Raw genomic sequence first — 19,629 nt, forward strand, 5'->3', positions numbered from 1 at the left:
ACTCGTGAAGTTCCTCAGAGGACCACAACAAACATGCTCGCTCTACAGGACGAAAGGACAAAGAATGGGAAAACTTGCGACGAAAGTTATGGGTCAAAGAATAAAATGGACAGAGACAACATGGTTACAAAATTAGCTGAGTGATAGGAAACATGGTCAGAAATCTCTGAAGAAATTCAGCAGGTCTGGCAGCATCTGAAGTAAAAATAGAGTTTAATCTGGTGAGTCAAAAAGCATGGGATGGGAGGGGCAGCGGCTGGGTGTGTGTGGCTGAGAGTGAGAGAGAAAAGGTGTGTGTCTCTGTGCAGGTTTCCTCTTCAAAGGTGCTCTCATCTCCAGCATCCATAGTTCTTTATTTTAGTACAGGGAAAATGGTAATAGTTAAATGGGTTCAGATTTCTCCAGGTGATCAATATTGGGATCTTCATTTTTCCTGAAATATGAAAATTGATGATCAGTCTGTAGGAGACAGTTCTGAAGTTTGAAGACAACAGAAATCTTGGAACAATTGTAAACTGCGAAGACAGTGTAGAGCTCCAAAAATTGGTGAAGTGGGTGAATAGAATGCAAAGTGACACATTTTGATAGAAAGAACATGGCTAACATGTAGAAGTGTATTTCTGTAAAAAGGAGCAGAGAGACCTGACTGAACACACTGGAGAGTGCAGAGACTTCCAACAAGGTTATAGCATGGAAACACTGCCATTGGAGGATGGATGGTAAAAAGCAGAACAGATTTCCTCAGTTTTAATTGCTATGGTTTATCATGTCATGATGAGGTAAATAGCAAGCCTTTTCCCTAAGGTAGGGGAAAAGGAGAAAGATTTAAAAAGGGACCAGAGAGGCAACACACAGGGTGGTTTGAACCGATAGAGAAAGTGGTGGATGCAGGTACAGTTGAAACATTTAAAAGACATTTGGACAGGTATGTAAATAGGAAAAGTTTAGATGGGTATGGGCTAAACATAGGCAAATGGACTTAGTTTCGTTTGGGAAACTTAGTCGGTATGGAGGAGTTGGAATGCAGGGTCTGTTTCCATGTTTTATGACTCTGAGAAGGCAGCCAAAAGGGTTTTCAAAATCCTGAGGAGGTCTCAGCAGAGCAGACAGGGAGAAACTATTTCAGCTCAAAAAAAAACCAAGAACAAAATGTCAGAGGTTTAATGTAATTTGCAAACAAAAAAGTAAATGCAGTGTGTGAACACACAAAGATTAATAGAACAAAGAAAATTTACAGCCCAAGTCTGAGCCTATCCAAATCCACTGTTTAAAACTGTCAGTCCATTCCTAAGCATCTGTATCCCTCTGCTCCCCACCTACTCATGCATCTGGACAGATGCATCTTAGTGAATCTACCGTGCCTGCCTCTACCAGCAACGTGTTCCAAATGCCTATCACCCTCAGTGAGTACTTGCTGTGTGTATCCCTCTTAAACTTTCCACCTCTCACCTTGAAAGCATGACCTCTCATTACTGAATCCTTTTCCCAAGGCTCTTCCATTCATTGTATAATTTCCTCTAGAATTAGACTTGCCTAAATGCATCACCTCACATTTGTCTGGATTGAAAGCCATCTGCCACTTTTCTGCCCAACTCTCCAGACTATCTGTATCCTCCGACAGTCCCTTATGCTTTTTGCCACTCCACTAAATCTACGTGTTATCTGCAAACTTGCTGATCATACCAACAGTGCCCTCTTCCAGATCATTTACGTATATTACAAACAGCGGCCCCAATACTGACCCCTGTGGAACAACAGCTGGTTATATTGAGGCATTGCAAACTTGATGCAGGAGGGCATCACAGGTGCCATGGTGCAAGACCTGACATCAAGTGAGATCACAGCATCTCATTTGCCATCTTTAAACTACTATTAGACTAGAGTGAAAGCAATTGTTCATGCTCGAGATTTAGCTTTATTCAATTGCAATTTAGAAAAAAACTAAACTGTTATTAAGGCAGTAATAAAGGGTACAAAAGTGAACATAATGGGAACAAGATTTTACATTTAATTATAGCAAATTACATCAATAACATACATTTTGCCTGCAAAACTCAGTACACTCGAGAGAACACAGAATCTTCATCTCCCAGTGGCAACAGTGAGATCGACCAGCACACACCAAATAGAAACTTCACAATTAGACATTGTTAGCAACCAGGTGAGTAACTGTTTGTTGAAGATTATCAAGTAACTGGGGTCCTTTCAGATCCGTGTTTGCAGCTTCTATGAGGATTAGTGCTGAGAGGAAAAAAAAGCACAAGATTAGGACATAAAGCTGGTGCTCTCAATCTTTAAAGACAAAACCACAGGTCACATTTTTCCAGAGTAAAAGTGATACCAGCTGTAAAACAAACAATAATCAGTGCAGGTGCCAAACCTCTCAAAGAAAGAGAGTGGGGCATCTGACCTGCCTATCCTTTGCCTTAACCATAGCAAAAAAGTTAAGTGGTGTTAGAACTATGACTGAAATTCTCAAGACTTCCAAAATATAACCTAAAGTGAAGGATAGTGATTATTAGTGATCCCTTTTTCAAAGAGGGGAAGAGGAATGCTTCTGTAAAGTTTCTATTCCATCTTCATTCAAACTAAAGTCAAACAAATTGTGAAAGTAAAACGCTCACCACACTGGTCAGGATGCATCATTACTCCAATCCATGTCTGGAGTTAATTTTGATAGGTTTCTGTTGATGGACAGAGATTTTGCTACTGTGCCCACCCAGGGCGGTTTAACTAACTGGGGAGGTTTTGTTTTCGAATAAAGAGGGGACTTAGTTTTGGAAGAATAGATATGCATTGAGGAAGGGTCACTCTACCCAAACATTAAAATCTGCTTTCTCTGGATTGATACTGCCAGTCCAGAGTGTGTTTTTTCCAGCAATCTGATTTGGTTTCGATTTTAGATTTTCAGCATCTGCAGTTCTTTAGTGTTTTGTAAGGTGGGTTCCATACAAGTTAAACAAAATCCATGTTTAATATCTTCCCTTATTTGTAAGCCCCTCCACCATGACCCTATTGAAACTCAACCCTCAGGATTTTTCTCATATTTCTACTGCGCTGATTTCTTGAACTGTGTCTTCAAGTAGTCTATCTTTCCAGATCTTAATCCTTCAACCTCCAACACCACAATTAAAAAAGTACCCCTGAAATCTTTCATACCCAAAAGAGAAAATAAGTCTAGTCTACCCTTAGACTTTTCATTCTTTCCAAACACCTGCCACCTCACAACAAGGCCCATCTACAGAGAGATGGGTACTCTCTGAACCTAATACTCTGCAAGTGGTCATCCAGAATTTCTCAACTGAAAAAACCCCCACTTCCACCCTTTTATTAGGAACACAGGAAATAGGAAGCCATTCAACTCATTCCAACTAGATTGTGGCAGATCATCTCCATACCCCTCAACATCCAGGCTTCTATTTACTATTAAATTTCTGACTTCAACACAAATCAGACTTCCACAGTCCCCAGACTGCAAACGATTCACCATTCTGTGAAGAAAATCCACAAAATCATGGAAGCATTGATACAGAAGGAGGACATTCTGTCCATCAGGCCTCCTCCAATTGTATTGTCCAGTGCCAATCACTTCTACCCAGATCATCCAATGCCCTTATAAGTGCATCCACCACATTTCCAGGCAGTGCTTCCAGACCAGAACTAATATTAAGAAAGAAAAGGTTTCTCCTCATCTCAGTCTTATAATAAGACAGGACCCGATGTGTATAATTTATAATTACAATCTGCAGCAGAGGCCTCAATGAGACCCTTCGGAACAACCAAATACAACACATCTACCGGATTTCCTTTGTCAAACATTAGTTTCCTTTTCCTAAACCCATTTTGATAGTCCAATTTTGCCTTTGTGAAACATCCACACCACATTGTTGATAACAGATTCACCTTCCTTACAACTGAGATAACAGATTTGCCATTTTCCATCTCGCCCTCCTCCTCCAGGTTACAGATGGACATGAATAAGCTGCAGAGCTTGGTTGAGAGGTAGCAAATAGAGTTTAATGCAGAAAAAAGTGAGGTGATGCACATTGGAAGGAGCAACAGTAATGCAGGGTACTGGGCCATTGGCAAGATTCTTGGTAGTGTAGATGAACAGAGAGATGTCTATGTCATTAGATCCCTGAAAGTCGCCACCCAGATTGATAGGGTTAAGGTGGCATATAGTGGGATAGCTTTTATTGGTAGAGGGATCAAGTTTCAGAGCCACAAGGACATGTTGCAGCTGTACAAAACTCTGGTGTGGCTGCACTTGGAGTATTGCCTACAGCTCTGGTCACTGGATTATAGGAAGGATGTGGAAGCTTTGGTTCAGAGGAGATTTACCAGATGTTGTCTGGTATGGAGGACAGGCCTTACAAGGCTGAGGGACTGGAGGCTGCTTTCATTAGAGAAAAGAAGATTGGGAAGAGACTTAATTGAGACATACAAGATAATCAGAGGATTATATCAGGTGGTGAGAGTCTTTTTTCCTTAGTGATGGCTAGCACAAGGGGACAAAGCTTTAAAAATGGAGGGGTGATAGATATGAGACAGAGGTCATTTTTTTTTTTAAACTCAGTAGTCGGGGCATGGAATGCACTGCCTACAACAGTAGTAGACTCGCCAACTTGAAAAGGGCATTTAAATAATAATTGGATAAACTATGGATGATAATGGAATAGTGTAGGATAGATGGGCTTCAGACTGTTGTGCTGAACTGTGGAACTATCATGGGGATGAAGGGCCTGTACTACGCTGTAATAGTGGGGAGTGAAATTAGTCATCATCTATCAACAGAAACCTTTCCAGATTCTACACCATTCCGACTGGTCAGAATTTGGCAGACTGGTCAGTAAAAACTGGTGATCTGAGGAACATTTGACAAGCTGGAACCAAAAATACAAAAAAGCCTACAAGGGCTTTTTTTAGAACAAAGCTCCCTTCTGGTGGGATTCTGTAAAGCCAGGTGAGTGCCTGATTTGGAATAGTGATGAAGTGGCTTAAATGTAGAGGCACAATAAAAATTTGATACCAAAAAAAGTCAGGTATATGTTTTACATTCTGTTTAAAAAAAAAGTGGACAAGTCAGCTGGGCAAAAAGTCTTAGAAAGGATGAAATCTCAGCATTTCAAATTCCACAAAAACCCAAGTGGTGCACATGGCATCATGAAGGGGAAAAAACCTGACTGACTTGCTTGAATTGTTTGGAACAGTGATAAGCAGGATTGAAGACAGCGGACTAGTGCATGTAATATTTGTATCTCCATGTGTGGTATCTCTCCAAATTCTACACAAGTTAAAAAGCTCATTGTGTTGGGGCGAGGATGTTAGTGTGGATACAGGATTGTTCTATTAGTTAGCCACTATGGGGACAGCAGTGGTGATGCTGTTTCACTGTAATTAGTGTAGCTAACCTTTATCAGATGGAAGAGCATAAAAAAAGAGGTTTTGCTAAGACTACCTGGTGCTAGTCTGACATCAGCTGGAATACTGAGTTATACTGATAGCGGAATTAGTATAAAGAAGGTTCATTTGGGCTGATACCAGGAACTGTCTTACAATGAGACAGTGAGTAGGTTGGGCCTGTACCCATCGGGGTTTAGAAAAATTGAGGTGACTTTTCTGAAACAAGATTCAGAAGGGACTTGACAGGGAGATGTGGAGAGGTTGTTTCCCCTTGTGGGAGAGTCTGGACCAGAGGGTTATAATCTCAGACGTAGGTGTCAGCCATTTGAGAGAGATAAAAAGGAGGAATTTATTCTCAGAGGGGAGTGAACATGTGAAATTGTTTACCACAAAGGGCTACTGAGGGGATGCATGCTCAAGGCAGAGATGAATTTTAAAAAAAAAGCAAGGATCCTGGAGAAGATGGCAGCAACTGGAGCTATTGGATCAGCCAGGAAAAGCAGACTCAATTGCTGCGATGGCTTACTTCTGCTCCTACATCCTAAGCCTTCAACAGTGGCATAGGAAATGCCAATCTGGATAGAAAGAAAGTGTGATACATTAGGATGGGCAAAGGAATAGGCAGTGATAATATTAAAGGAATATTAAGAAACAGAAGCTGAAAGACAGTCCCACTAACTCTGAAATCCATCAGCCAAGTCTTTGTTGCATTCCTCCCTTAACCAGAACTCCATCCCTCAGATAAAAAGGAGGCCACAATACTCCAGGTATAGCCTCCCCAATGCCCTGTATAAGGTTCCTGTCCTGGAATCCTCTTGCCAAGAAGGCCACTAGACCGTGTGGTCATCGTCTGCTGCACCTGCACATGCTTACTTTCACAAGTGAGGGTATCCAGGTAACCTTCCCCATCCACTTTATAGCCAGTTGTAATAATGGGTCTTCCAGTTTGCTGAGAAAGTGAGGACTGCAGATGCTGGCGATCAGAGCTGAAAATGTGTTGTTGGAAAAGCGCAGCAGGTCAGGCAGCATCCAAGGAGCAGGAGAATCGACGTCTCGGGCATGAGCCCTTCTTCAAGATTCCTTATAATCTGCTGCGCTTTTCCAGCAACACATTTTCAGCTCTTCCAGTTTGCTCCCAAAGTTAATAACCTCACTAATGTAAATAAATTGAAGCAAGATTGCATCCTCTTTACCCCCACTAAAAGTTTTGTCACCTGTAAATGGAAGATTCTCCAGCTTCACCCTGCTAACTAGTTTCCTATCACCCCAATCCCATGTGCTTTAGTTTTACACACCAATCTCATGTGGGACCGCGTCAAAAAAGGATTTGGAAAGTCTTAAGAAACTGCAGCCTTGAATTGCAGTAAGTTTGTCTGGTGTGATTTGCTTTTTTTAAAAAAAAAAATCCATACTGTCTCTTCAGGCCTGTAGTTTAGCAAATATGCTGTTAATTATATAACTAGATGATGGATGGACAGACAGACAAAACAGGTCAGAGAGAGGAATATTTGTTTACTTTGGAAAAAGAATGGATGTCATGGAGGTTTTTAAAACATTGATTCTAGATAAAGTCCAAAAAGGAAAATATAAATAACTTCTGCCATCAGAAAGAAAGAGTCGAGCATAAAAGTAGTGATTGTTGATAGCAGGATAGGAGCCCTACAATTGATTTTGCCCAGTCCAGGCAGGGGGTTGACTGGAGGGAGAGCAGCACCAGATGTAACAAGGAGGTGTCAACTTGAAGCTACACAGAAGTACATGTGTCCCAGATGCCAAACAGAGGCGGATAACATGGCACTCAGTGGTTAGCCCTGCTGTCTCAGTGCATGGGACCCAGGTTTAATTCTAGCTTGGAGTGACTTGGTATGTGGACATGATTTGGAGGAGCCAGTGTTGGACTTTGGGGTGTATAAAGTTAAAAAATCACAACACTATAGTCCAACAGGTTTATTCAGAATCACTAGTTTAAGTGTTGCTTCTTCATCAGATAGTTGTGGAGCAGAATCTAAGACGTGCCTTCATATGTAAATCCCAGAAGTTACATGCTCGAGATAGTTTCTAACAATAGGTGCCCTCTCAGCTCAGATAATGCATTGAAGGTGTGAGGTTAAAATCTGTCTGTGCCCCAATGTTAGGTCAAATGGATTCTATTTCTAGAGTGGGGGTTACAGAATCTGATTTCCATAAGGAACTGAAGCTAACATGGTCAATCTAAAATTAGTTTGTTTAATATGACATTCCATGACAGAATTCATAGCAACAGGATTGCAGTGTCTCATGATCCTGCTCCACAACCACCTGATGAAGAAGCAGTGCTTCAAAAGCTTGTTTCCAAATCACCTGGTGTTGTGTAATTTTTAAAACTTGGTGTGTGGAGTTTGCCCAGTATGTGGGGGTTCCCTCTGGGTGCTCTTGTTTCCTTACAGGAGTCAGAAGATGGTAGATTAGCCACGCTGGACTTGGGTAGGATGCAGTGAGGGTCAGTAGTGACCCAATGGGCTGAATGGCCTCTTTCTGCCCTGTAGGGATTCTATGATTCTACCAAAGATCAGATCTAATCTGCGCAGCCCGTTTCCATCGAGTCGAGTATGGTGGAGGACTGGTTAAGAAAAATCTACACAGTGAAACTCTACAAAGAGCTCACCCTCAATATGGATAGGAGCCCAGGATAGCAATCAGTGCACGAGCAAGAATGAAGGCTACCTGTGCAGGTATTTGACCAGAAGGGCCACATGAATGATCCATACCAGCCACCTCTAAGAGCTCCCCAGCATCTCCGAAGCAAACGTTTGGCCAATTGAAGACCCTTCGCACAATATCTAAAAAACCACAGCTCAAGCTGCTGGAATTGACATTTCAGAGGGCAACTGGGACTCTTGGGTAGAGAAGAGTTATGGTGCAGTGATAGTGCCCCCGCACAAGGCAGGAGGAACCAGACTGAGGTTCCACCTGCTCTAGTGAAGCCATAACAGGTTCATTAAAATACCTAAAATTTAACCACAGGCCAGACTAGCCAAGGTCAGCAGATTGTGTCTTTTCTCAGGAAGATGACAACATTGCAAAATGCTCTGGTCACAATTATGACAAGGTCAGCTTTCAATTCCAGATTTATTTTAATTTAAATTCAAATCTGGTTCACTGGCAGGTCTTGGAAACCCATGTCCCTCGATCACAGACTGAACCCCAGAATGGTCCAGTGACATTACCAAACAGTTGTCTGTGTCCCACAGCTAGCTGTTCTGCTACAGGCATGTCCTCCACAAAAAAATCAGGGCAAATTCAAGCCAGTGTATTACTGTCAAAGTCTATACTCAATCAGCAATGTTGTGGAAAGGCTCAGTGCTACCAGGAGCAATAAATGTTAGTCCACCACTAGCACCCTCACCCCACAAATTCAACCTTTAAAAGGAAGGATGAAAGCGACTGTCCCTTGACAAAGTTCTGGTAACATGGGAATCAGTGGCATTGCACAGGGGAATTTCTCCACTGATTGGAGTCTTACCCATCGCCAAGCAGCAACGGTGGAATTTAGAGGACAGTCACCCCAACTCCAGGATTTCTCTGGAGGGTGAATTCCTCAATAGATATTCTCTAAAGGCAGCCTGTTCAGGACGGTCCACATTTCTGAATCAGGTAGAATGTGAAACCAGACCTTCTAGCCCAGAATAAGTACACTATCACTGTACCACAGGAAACCCCACTAAAAATATTTCAGGGCACACTAGACCTGACCACTTCTGAATGGAGCCTTCATATTAGGACCTAAACATTACAGCCCTCAATGTTGAGCCAGCCTGTGAAAATAATCTGATGCCCATCTGGGCAGCACAGTGGTTAGCACTGCTGCCTCACAGCGCCAGAGACCTGGGTTCATTTCCCACCTCAGGCGACTGTGTGGAGTTTGCGCATTCTCCCCGTGTCTGCGTGGGTTTCCTCCCACAATCCAAAAATGTGCAGGTTAGGTGAATTGGCCATGCTAAATTGCCCATAGTGTTAGGTGAAGGGGTAAATGTAGGAGTATGGGTCTGGGTGGTATGCGGGTTGGTGTGGACTTGTTGGGCCGAAGGGCCTGTTTCCACACTGTAATGTAATCTAATGTAATCTAACCTACACCATTATCCATATGGATGTCCAATGGACATTTAAAAGCCCTTAAAAGGCCAGCATGCCATTAGCTTTCTTCACTGCTTGCTGTACCTGCATGCTTGCTTTCATTGGCTGCTGTACAAGAGTATCTCATTGTACTTCCCTTTTACCGGACTCCATTTAGATAGTAGGATAAACCCCAACCAGTCCAGGAGTCTCATCTATTTTTAGATCTTCCAAAGTTGCTAAAGCCTTCTCGGTCAACCTCAATCCCATCTAATCTTGTAGCCTCTATCTCCATATGCTCACTAATATTTTGTCAGTATTCACATTGGAAAAAGCAGAAGTATTCATTAAGTGCTTCCCATGTCCTCAGAATCCCCACACAACTTTCCACTACTATCTTTGATTGGCCCTAATCTTACTCTAGTCATTCTTTTTTCCTAATAAGGCAGTCTTGGAGTTTTCCTTGATCCTATCTGACAACAACTTCTCATGTCCCCTTCTGGCTCCTCTTAGCCCTCTCTTTCGATCGTCTCTGGCTAACTTAACTCTCAAGCCCCTTAACTGAGCACATCTCATCCTCACATAAGCTGCCTTCTTCCTCTTGACAAGAGCTTCAACTTCTTTAGTAAACCATGGCTCCCTCTCTTGACAACTACCTCCCTGCCTGATAAGTATATACCTATCAAGGATACATAGTAGCTCTTCCTTGAATAAACTTCACATTTCAATTGTGATTTAAAACTGATCTAAAATTATACCCAGTCATTATTTGAAAAGTGACAGCCCCCCATAAGAACTACTTGTGATCTAGACAAGTTTTGTCATGCTGAAACAGTGACAGTAAACAGCCTTTGTGAACCACTACAATCCACTCAAGCGGTGTTAAGGAAGGTGATCAAGATTTTTAAACTGGTAACAATTAAGAATCAATTAATTCAATGTCAAGGTGGCAAATGGCTTGGAGGGAAGCTTACAGCTGGTGGAGTTACCTGGTAACAGTTGCCCTCATCCATCTGGATTTAAAAAAAATAATAAAATGGTGATTATAGGTCAGACAGGGTTCAGCAAAGTCTCATTGGTTTCTACAATGTATACTATCTACAAAGTTCATACAGTGAAGGGAGTGAGGAAAATATTGAAAATGATGGATGGGGCACCAACCAAAAGAGCCGATCTCAGATGACGTCAAGCTTTGAGCATTGCTACAGACATCCAGAGTGTATTCCAGCACACCGACTGCGAGGTAGCTAACAGCCCTTGGGAAGTCAGGAGATACTGGCTACAGAATTTCTAGCTTGCCCTTTTAGCCAAAAGCACTTGTTAATCCAGTTCAGTTTCTGGTTCATAGCAGCCTGCATATCAGGACCAGGGGTTTCTGCAATGCTAAGGAAACACTGGTAGATTCACTGGCTGGAGATGATTATTGAACATAATTGTCCCATGCTGAAGCTGTGCTTTGCCTGGTCAGTCAAGCATTTCCTTGTTAGAGGTTACAACAACATCTTAAATTCAACTGTGTGGTTGAACCAAGATAATGAGGTCAAGAGCCAAACAGTCCTGATGGAACTCAAGAGAACTGCAGATGCTGTAAATCAAGTTGCTGATCAAGCTCAGCTGGTCTGGTAGCATCGTGAAGAGAAGTCAGTTAACTTTTTGGATCCAGCACCCCTTCCTCAGTTCTGATGAAGGGTCACTAGAGCCGAAACGTTAACACTGATGGTTGATTTCACTTCCCAGATGCAGCGAGACCTGCTGAGCTTTTCCAACAATTTCTAGTAGAAGCCATACTGAGCTCACCAACTTTCACATGTTACACTTTCACCCAGTCTCCTATAGTCTATTTTTCCCATATCAGTTGGACCAAATGGCTCCAGAATTGGTCGAAATACTTTTCTGCTTAATAAATTAGAATCAGACCCACAAGTGAATTTTGGCATTAGCAGCCATGAACATTTCACATTAATGTGCACCTTCGTCACATTAGACTCTGGAGGATATAGACAGATGCTTTTCCATGAAGTGAATAAAAGAGTCTTTAATGTATCAAATGACAGCAATGCATACACATGGAAGCATACCACTGGATCTCACATTGTGGGATTGGATGAACAAAGTCAAAAGGAGGGAACAGCTAAGGTAAACCATACAGTGCGCACACTGCAGTGATACAGAGTGGAATCTCATCAACTCCTTAAAGACAATAAAGAGATGTCAATAAATGCTAGTCTCAGTAATACTGTCAGGAAGATCATAAGTCACAGCCAGGACTCAGACTATTTTAAATGAGGTGTTAAGGTTCTGGTGACTGCCATAATTCCCCATACAGTCAGTCAGTCAATCATACAACATTTTAAATAAACTTTAGGAATGAATATTCAAGGGTCTACATCGTCACAAAAGGATTGCCCATTTGCTACAAGTTACAGCATAATTCTTCAAAAAAAAATTTAAAAAGTGAAACCCTTCAGAAATCTAAACAAAGAAACAGTGTTCAGAACTTACCTGTTTGTGTTCTGTGAATTACTGCACTGACTTTCAAGTCCCCCTTGGCAGATATGGTTATCCACTTCCATTCATTAGCAGAGTTTTGTTCACATTCAGCCGTAACAAAAGTATATTTTTTATTCCCCAGCCCTAATCCATTCTGCTGTAAAACTTGAAGATCACCCAGCAATGCTGTAACTTGTGCACACTGAAACACATTAAATAAAAAGAGAATTTAATTTAACAAGAGGAATACTTAGTAAATAGCAGTTACCAGGACCGACTGAATAACTTGCAGATCATTTCAGAGAACATCTCTGGGATACCCGCACCAACCAACCCCACCACCCTGTGGCCAAACACTTCAACTCCCCCTCTGTCAAGGGCATGCAGGTCTTGGGCCTCCTCTATTGCCACACTTTAACCACCTGGAGAAAGGACACCTCATATTCCACCTTGGGACCCTCCAACCACGTGGGATCAATTTGGATTTCAACAGTTTCCTCATTTCCCCTCCCCCCACATTATGCCAGTCCCAAGCCTCCAACCCAGCACCACCCTCTTGACCTAACCATTTTCCTTCCCACCCTATCATCTTTATCTACCTCCTCTTTCCTCTCTCCTCCTCCCTCCCCCCTGCCAAAACATATCACATTCCCAGCTACATTCCCCAGCACAGAAACAGACCCACCACTCCAGTTCTTCCATGCTACCCAAATATCCCAATCTAATCCCATTTGCCAGTCCTTGGCCCATATCCCTCCAAACCCTTCCTATTCATATACCCATCCAAATGCCTCTTAAATGTTGCAATTGTACCAGCCTCCACCATATCCTCTGGCAGCTCATTCCATACATGTACCACCCTGTGTGAAAATGTTGTCCCTTAGGTCTTTTAGATCTTTCCCCTTAACCCATGCCCTCTAGTTCTAGACTCCCCCACCCCAGGCGGAACATCTTACCTGTTTATCCCCTCATGATTTTTTGTTTAAAATATAAACCTCTACAAGATCCAAGATCACCCCTCAGCCTCTGATGCTCCAGGGAAAACAGCCCCAGCCTGTTCAGCCTCTCCCTATCGCTGAAATCTTCCCACCCTGGCAACATCTTTATAAATCTTTTCTGAGCCCTTTCAAGTTTCACAACATCCTCTGATCAGAAGGAGACCTGAACTGCACAGTGTTCCAAAAGTGGCCTAACCAAATTCCTGGTACACCTGCAACATGACCTCCCAACTCCTGTACTCCATACTGGACAATAAAGGAAAGCATACCAAACGTGCTCTATTCCTGAAGGGCTTTTGCCCAAAATGTCGATTTTCCTCCTCCTTGGATGCTGCCTGACCTGCTGTGCTTTTCCAACACCACACTAATCTAGACTCTGGTTTCCAGCATCTGCAGTCCTTGTTTTTAACCTAGCCTTCTTCACTATCCTATCTACCTGCGAGTCCACTTTCAAGGAGCTATGAACCTGCACTCCAAGGTCGCTTTGTTCAGCAACACTCCCCAGGACCTTACCATTAAGCCCTGTTAAGATTTGCTTTCCCAAAATGCAGCACCTCACATTTACCTAAGTTAAACTCCATCTGCCATTTCAGGTGGACCTGAAAATTCAGTTTTTTTAAAAAAGGGAAAAAAGGTATTGTTTTAAAAAAAAAAAAGTGTGAAGAAACAGTACTGGAACAAAGATCACCAAAACTAAAGAGAGGAGACCATTAAGACAGGGAAAGCTTTGGTTCAGATCACAGCTTCAAGGAATGTCTTTTGTTTTAGAAAGAGAGTGGGGCAGAGTTTAGAGCCAAGGCACAGACACTGAATTAAGGGGTGATGGGCATCAGAAACATGCAGGAGGCCAGAATCTACAGGAACACAGATCTAAGAAGCGTTATTAAATCAAGGTGAGAGAGGATGAAAATGGTAGATTTAAAAACATTGGCAGAAAGACCATAGCAAGGAAAAGGGATGACAAGAACAGAACCAGCCCCTGGAGCTTCAATGACTATTCGATTGTTTCCTCCTCGTTCATATCAACATGATATTTCGGACATCTGTGTAAACTGCAGCATTTACCTCTGCACTCCTCCAGCAGCCCCTTATCCAGCCTTCCATTAAACTTTGGATGCAGCCTCCAACTCCATTTCCAAATCGGCCAATTCTGTCCAACTACACCCCTAACCCATCCAAAGAAAACTGCCAGCCCACAGCCTCCCCCAACTCTGGGCCTCTAATTCAGACAGGCCCAGTCATTTTCAGGAAATGGCATCTTATCCAGGTTCTAGAGCACAATGAGTCAGATCAGGTGACTTTGGCAGTCAGTCAGTCATATAGAGGCTCTTGTACAAATCATGCTGGGATCTCACAAAGAAAGAAAGCTCGGATAACATCAAGTGCAAGATATCAGGACTACTTCAAAACCGGATTGACCGAAATCTCCAGAGGTCCCACCTTCTCAACCTCTCCCCTGACCAAAGGCAGTCTCCCCTAAAATTAAACTCACGACCAGTCACCTACCTGTTTGATTAAGGAGCACCCCTATGGTTGAGACTACAGCAACTTTAAGCAGCTAGAGAATGCTAATTAAATTTTGTGGGATGTGGACGTTGCTGGTGGGGTCACCATTTAGTGGGGAGCTGCCTTCTTGAACTGCTGCAGGTAGACCTTAAGAGAAAGGGAATTCCAGGATTTTGACCCAGCAATATATTTCCAAGTCGAGATGGAGTGTGGCTTGGAGGGAAACTTGAAGGTAGTGATGTCCCCATGTGTCTGCTGTCTTTGTACTTCCACATGGAAGTGGTTGTAGGTTTGGAAGTGCTGTCTGGGCGGCATGGTGGCACAGTGGTTAGCACAGAGACCCGGGTTCAATGCCCACCTCAGACGACTGTGTGGAGTTTGCACATTCTCCCCATGTCCATGTGGGTTTTCTCCAGTTTCCTCCCACAATCCAAAGATGTGCAGGTTAGGTGAATTGGCTATGCTAAATTGCCCATAGTGTTAGGTTTGGGGGGGGGGGGGGGGGGGGATGGTCTGGGTGAGTTACACTTCAACGGGTCGGTGTGGACTTGTTGGGTCGCAGGGCCTGTTTCCACATTAAGTGATCTAATCTTTGAATGCCTGCAGTGCATCTTGTAGATGGTACAATGTTCCTACCAAGTGTCAGTGGTAGAGGGAGTGGATGTGGTGCTATTCAAGAAGAGGCTGCTTTGTTCAGAATGGTGTTGAGCTTCTGGAGTGTTGTTGGAGCTGACCCCATCCAGGGGCAAATGGGAAGTGCCCCATCACACTCCTGATGTGTGGAGTGTTGATGGCGGGATAGGCTTTGGAAAGTCAGGAGGTACATTACTTGCTGCAGTATCACTACTGTCTGACCTGCTCTTGTAAACAATGTTTATGTAGTGACTCCTGTCGAGTTTCTGGTCAATGATAACCCCCAGAATGTTGATAGTGGGGGAATTCAGTGATGGTAAATATTATTGAATGCCAGGGGACAATGGGTTTTGTCTCTTATTGGTGATGGTCATTGTCTGGCATACATGGGTGAGCATTTACTTGCTACTTGCCAGCTAAAGGCTGGATATTGTCCAGGTCTTGCCGCATTTGACAGTGAACTGCTTTAATATCTGAAGAGTCATGTATTATGCAACGTTCAGCACCATCACCAACTAACAACCTCACTTCAGACCTTCTGATGGAGGGAAGGTCATTGATGAAGCAGCTGAAGATGGTTGGGCCGAGGACACTCCCCCAAGGGACTCCTGCAGAGATGGCCTGGAGCTGAGGTGACTGACCCTCCAACCACAAGATTAGCATGGTGCTGGAAACACGCAGCAGGTCAGGCAGCATCCAAGGTGCAGGAAGCCTGACCTCCAACCACATCTGTCTTTTGTGTGCCAGGTATGATAAAGTAGTTGACAGTTTACCCCTCCCCCACCCCAATATCTATGCATTCCAGGTTTGTGATCACAAGAGTCAAGAATGCTCCCAGTCAGTCAATCCTCAAGATCAGCAAATCCTCTTTTTCAGAGGAACACAGAAAGCAGTCATGGAGGCATACAGCAGAATCAGACCACATCTATGATCTGTGGGAGGATACCCGAGCACCTGGAGGAAACCAATACACTCACAGGGAGAATGTCTGTGCAAACTCCATAGTCTTCTGAGGGTGGAAGTGAATCTGCGTCCCTGGTGCTGAGAGGCGGCAGCAGCTGCTAACCACTATGCTACCCTTTGAACTCCCCAATCCTAGGGAGTAAGACTTTTGCTATTTACCTCTCCACTCGATTTTAAAAACCTCGAGAAAAGGTCACCCTTCAACCTCTTACACTCCAGTAGAAAGTGAACCAGCCTATCTTTCTAATTCAAACCCTCTATTCCTGGTAAATCTTTTCTGAACCCTCACCAATTTAGTAATATCCTTCCTATAGCAGGGCTACCAGAACTGCACAAGTTACTAAAAAAAAAAACAAAGAAATACAGCACAGAAACCACCGCTTTGGACCTTCAAACCTATGCCAACCATCATGCCCTAACTAAACTGAAATCAAACAAACCTTCTGTCCTTATTTGGTCCCTATCCCTTTATTCCCTTCTAGTCACATAATCATACAGATGCCTCTTAAAATATCACCAACGTGCCTGCTTCCACCACCTCTCCTCTCACCGCCATGTTTCCAGTGAAAAAACAATCCTAGTCTTTAGAAGATTCTCAGATCCAGCGCCAAGACCAGGCAACACCCTGGTGAACCTTCTCTGCACTCTCTCCAAAGCTTCCACGTCCTTCTGGTAGTGTGCAATTTTGGTCACCACATTAATTGGTCTTTTATGGAGAACAGAAGGGGAAAGAGTAGTTAATCTGCCAACCCCCGTCCAACTCACCTTCGAAAAGGATAATTTAGCAAGACTATTTTGGATCGTAACCAATTACTTGGTCAATAATTCTGAACATTAAATCTGTTCCTCTGCGTCTGAAGAAATTCAAAACACTAGTTTTAATCAAGATTGTACCACTTATCCCTCAAGCCACAGGAAACAAAGGTCACAGCTGCTGACCTGAGCACTGAAAAGCAAGTGACATCCCTCAAGGGTGAAACTGGCAATCCCCTGAAAGTACAGGATTCGATTAGAGGGGGAAAAAAAATAATTCATAAGCAGCTGCGAAAAGTCAAGGCAGCTGCACCAGCCAAAAGCAAGCAGTTAGCTGGTAGCAGCAGCACAAAACACTGAACAAAGAGCCAACACTTCAAGAAAGAGAGAGAGTCTTAAGAGTTATATTGTAGAGCAATAGACTCAGTCCAACTAGTCCACACTGACTGGATATCCTGATTTGATCCAGTCCCATTGGCTAACATCTGTCTGAACCCTGTTCCAGCACATGCACCACCCGCTGACTCAAAAAACAATCTGATTGTGCGTCAGTATTTGTGGATTGCTCATGAGGCTGTAATCAGACATGTGTTTTTTCAGCCTCCTGCCCATCTATGTCAGAGTTATACAGCACAAACAGACTCTTTGGACCAATTTGTCCATACAGACCAGATATCCTAAAATTAATAGAGTCAGATTTGCTAGCATTGGGCCTATATCCCTCGAAACCCTTCCTGTTCATATACCCATTCAGCTGCCTTTTAAGTGCTGTAATTGTACCAGCCTCCACCACTTCCTCTAGCAGCTCATTCCATACATGCACCACCCTGTTTGAAAAAACTGTCCTGATGCAACTTAGTCTTTTTCCTCTCACCCTAAACCTTTGCTACCTTCGGGAAAAAGGGCCTTTGCTTTCCTACCTATCCATACTTGGGATCTCTAAAAAAGGTCAGCCTGCAGCTTCAGACATTCTAGGGGAAAAATAAACAGCCCCAGCCTATTCAACCTCTCCCTACAGCTCAAACCAAGTAACAACCACACAAATCTTTTCTGAACTCTTTCAAGTCTCACATCATCTTACCTATAAGAGGGAGACCAGAACTGCACACAACATTCCAAAAAAGTAGTGTCCGGCACAGCTGCAACATGACCTCACAACTCCTATATGTAATGCACTGACCAATAAAGGCTGGCATAGCAAGTGCCTCCTTCTCTATCCTGTCTACTGGTGACTCACTTTCAAGAAAGTGCAAAACTGCCCACAAAAGGTCTGGTCAGGAACACCCACATCCATCAAACAAACTGAAGAGAAAAAAAAAAGTTTAAAAAGTTACATTAATTTCAAATCTTTATACACTAATGTGGTGTTTAATAGTTCATATTTGAAAGGAAATTGAAATACCATGTATGAGCAGCCTGGAGCTGCATAAAAGAACCAGATGTGACCACATTTGAAATGATTAGACAGTATGGTAGCATTGTAAGTAGCTTCATAAAACTGAATAATTTGGTCGAAAGTTTTGACCAGGCTTTTTACACTAAATAACTGTCTATGCTACAGCTGCCTTTCCATCGTGAAGACAAAGAGGCCTCCTTCGTCCCCAGCACACTCTCCGAGTCCCAGGAGACGGCTCAGGAATGAAACCGCATCAGAGTGACGCTTGCTCGCCTCCCAGCGCCAGCAGGCGGCCAGTCAGCCCTTCGGCCCCCCCACCCCGTGCTGGCCCTGCGGGGCAGCCGATTCGCCACGGGCAGGGAGAGAGTGAAAGGAAGTTTTAGCGGAGCCGGAGTGCGACCTGGGGCCGACACTTGAATCCCCCCGGGGGTGGGGAAAGGGAGATGGATTCACTCCCCTCCCCCACCCAACCACGGGCGGGGCACAGCCTCCACCCAGAGCCGGGCACTCAGAACCAGGAAGTACCTCGGGGGGAGGGAGGGAGAGAGAGAGAGACACAGAGACATACGGGGGGGGGGGGGGGAAAGGGAGACACGGGGGGGGGCGTAGGGAAGCGACAGGCACGCGGAGAGGGGAGGGTGGGGGAAGAAAGACAGTGAGGGGTGGGGTAGGGGGGGATAAAAGGTATTTGGGGAAGGGGGGTGGTGGATGAAGAGAGGTTTCGGTAGAACCCTGAGCCCCACCCCCCCCCCAGTCAGTCCCGGAAAGTTCAGGGTGAGATTACCGTGATGTTGTTAAAATTGCCGTTCTCGGTGGCAGCCCAAATACTTTTACACGCAATCCCGATGATAGCCACATCCGCCACGCCTGTAGCGTTCATCAGAGTGTTCACATATTGCATCCAACTCATTTTTACCGGAGCAGCAATCACTCATAAACAACACCCGAGAAAGCCTCACCGTCACTGCACGGAGTGCTGTCCTCCTGGGCGGTATATCAATGCAGTGGGTTGGTACACCCCGCCTCCAGTGACCGGGCAACAGCCACTCAATGCTCAGCCGCCCCCCCCCCCAAATCTACATCTTCCCCATCGCCGCAAATTTCTAAACCAGTTCCTGTTTTGCCTTAAAAGGCTGGGTTGGAGCTTTCTGCCAGAGAAAAGAGAGAAATAAAAAAAAACCGCCAGCAGCTTTTTTTTTTGGCGGTTTTCCCCCCCTTTGAAACTTCAGAAAACGACAGAACAAAAGCCTGGGCGAGGCGACCCGGTTTTAGCTGAGTTTTCCTCTAGAAACGACCATTAAAAGTTTTACTGGTATCTGAGATGTACCCACGTTCCACCCAGTCACCACCATCTGCTTTAGTTTTCCACCGAATCCACACAATGCGGAAACAGGC

The 19,629-nt window shown here is 44.0% G+C and overlaps 1 protein-coding gene across 1 annotated transcript; it reads right to left on the reverse strand.

The window, feature by feature from the left end:
* Positions 1–1,985: 1,985 nt before the first annotated feature.
* Positions 1,986–19,209, reverse strand: LOC148136855 (profilin-2-like). The gene is made up of 3 exons (XM_087982943.1): positions 19,019–19,209; positions 11,998–12,187; positions 1,986–2,241 (listed from the first exon to the last, which is right to left on the reverse strand). Exons 1-3 carry the CDS (start codon positions 19,142–19,144, stop codon positions 2,141–2,143), a joined length of 417 nt encoding a protein of 138 aa, XP_087839069.1. The 5' UTR covers positions 19,145–19,209; the 3' UTR covers positions 1,986–2,140.
* Between the last annotated feature and the right edge of the window lie 420 nt (positions 19,210–19,629).

The sequence above is a fragment of the Chiloscyllium plagiosum genome, unplaced genomic scaffold, assembly GCF_037043375.1.
Source record: "Chiloscyllium plagiosum isolate Xiang-an unplaced genomic scaffold, Cpla_swu_hap1 HiC_scaffold_44, whole genome shotgun sequence".
Classification (NCBI taxonomy): domain Eukaryota; kingdom Metazoa; phylum Chordata; class Chondrichthyes; order Orectolobiformes; family Hemiscylliidae; genus Chiloscyllium; species Chiloscyllium plagiosum.

Coding starts and splice junctions, on each gene's coding strand:
- LOC148136855 (XM_087982943.1), bottom strand. CDS start 19,144: ATGAGTTGGATGCAATATGTGAACACTCTGATGAACGCTACAGGCGTG. Junction 12,188..19,018: donor GCAATTTTAACAACATCACG/GTAATCTCACCC, acceptor AATGTGTTTCAG/TGTGCACAAGTTACAGCATT. Junction 2,242..11,997: donor AATTCACAGAACACAAACAG/GTAAGTTCTGAA, acceptor TTTTCCTCTCAG/CACTAATCCTCATAGAAGCT.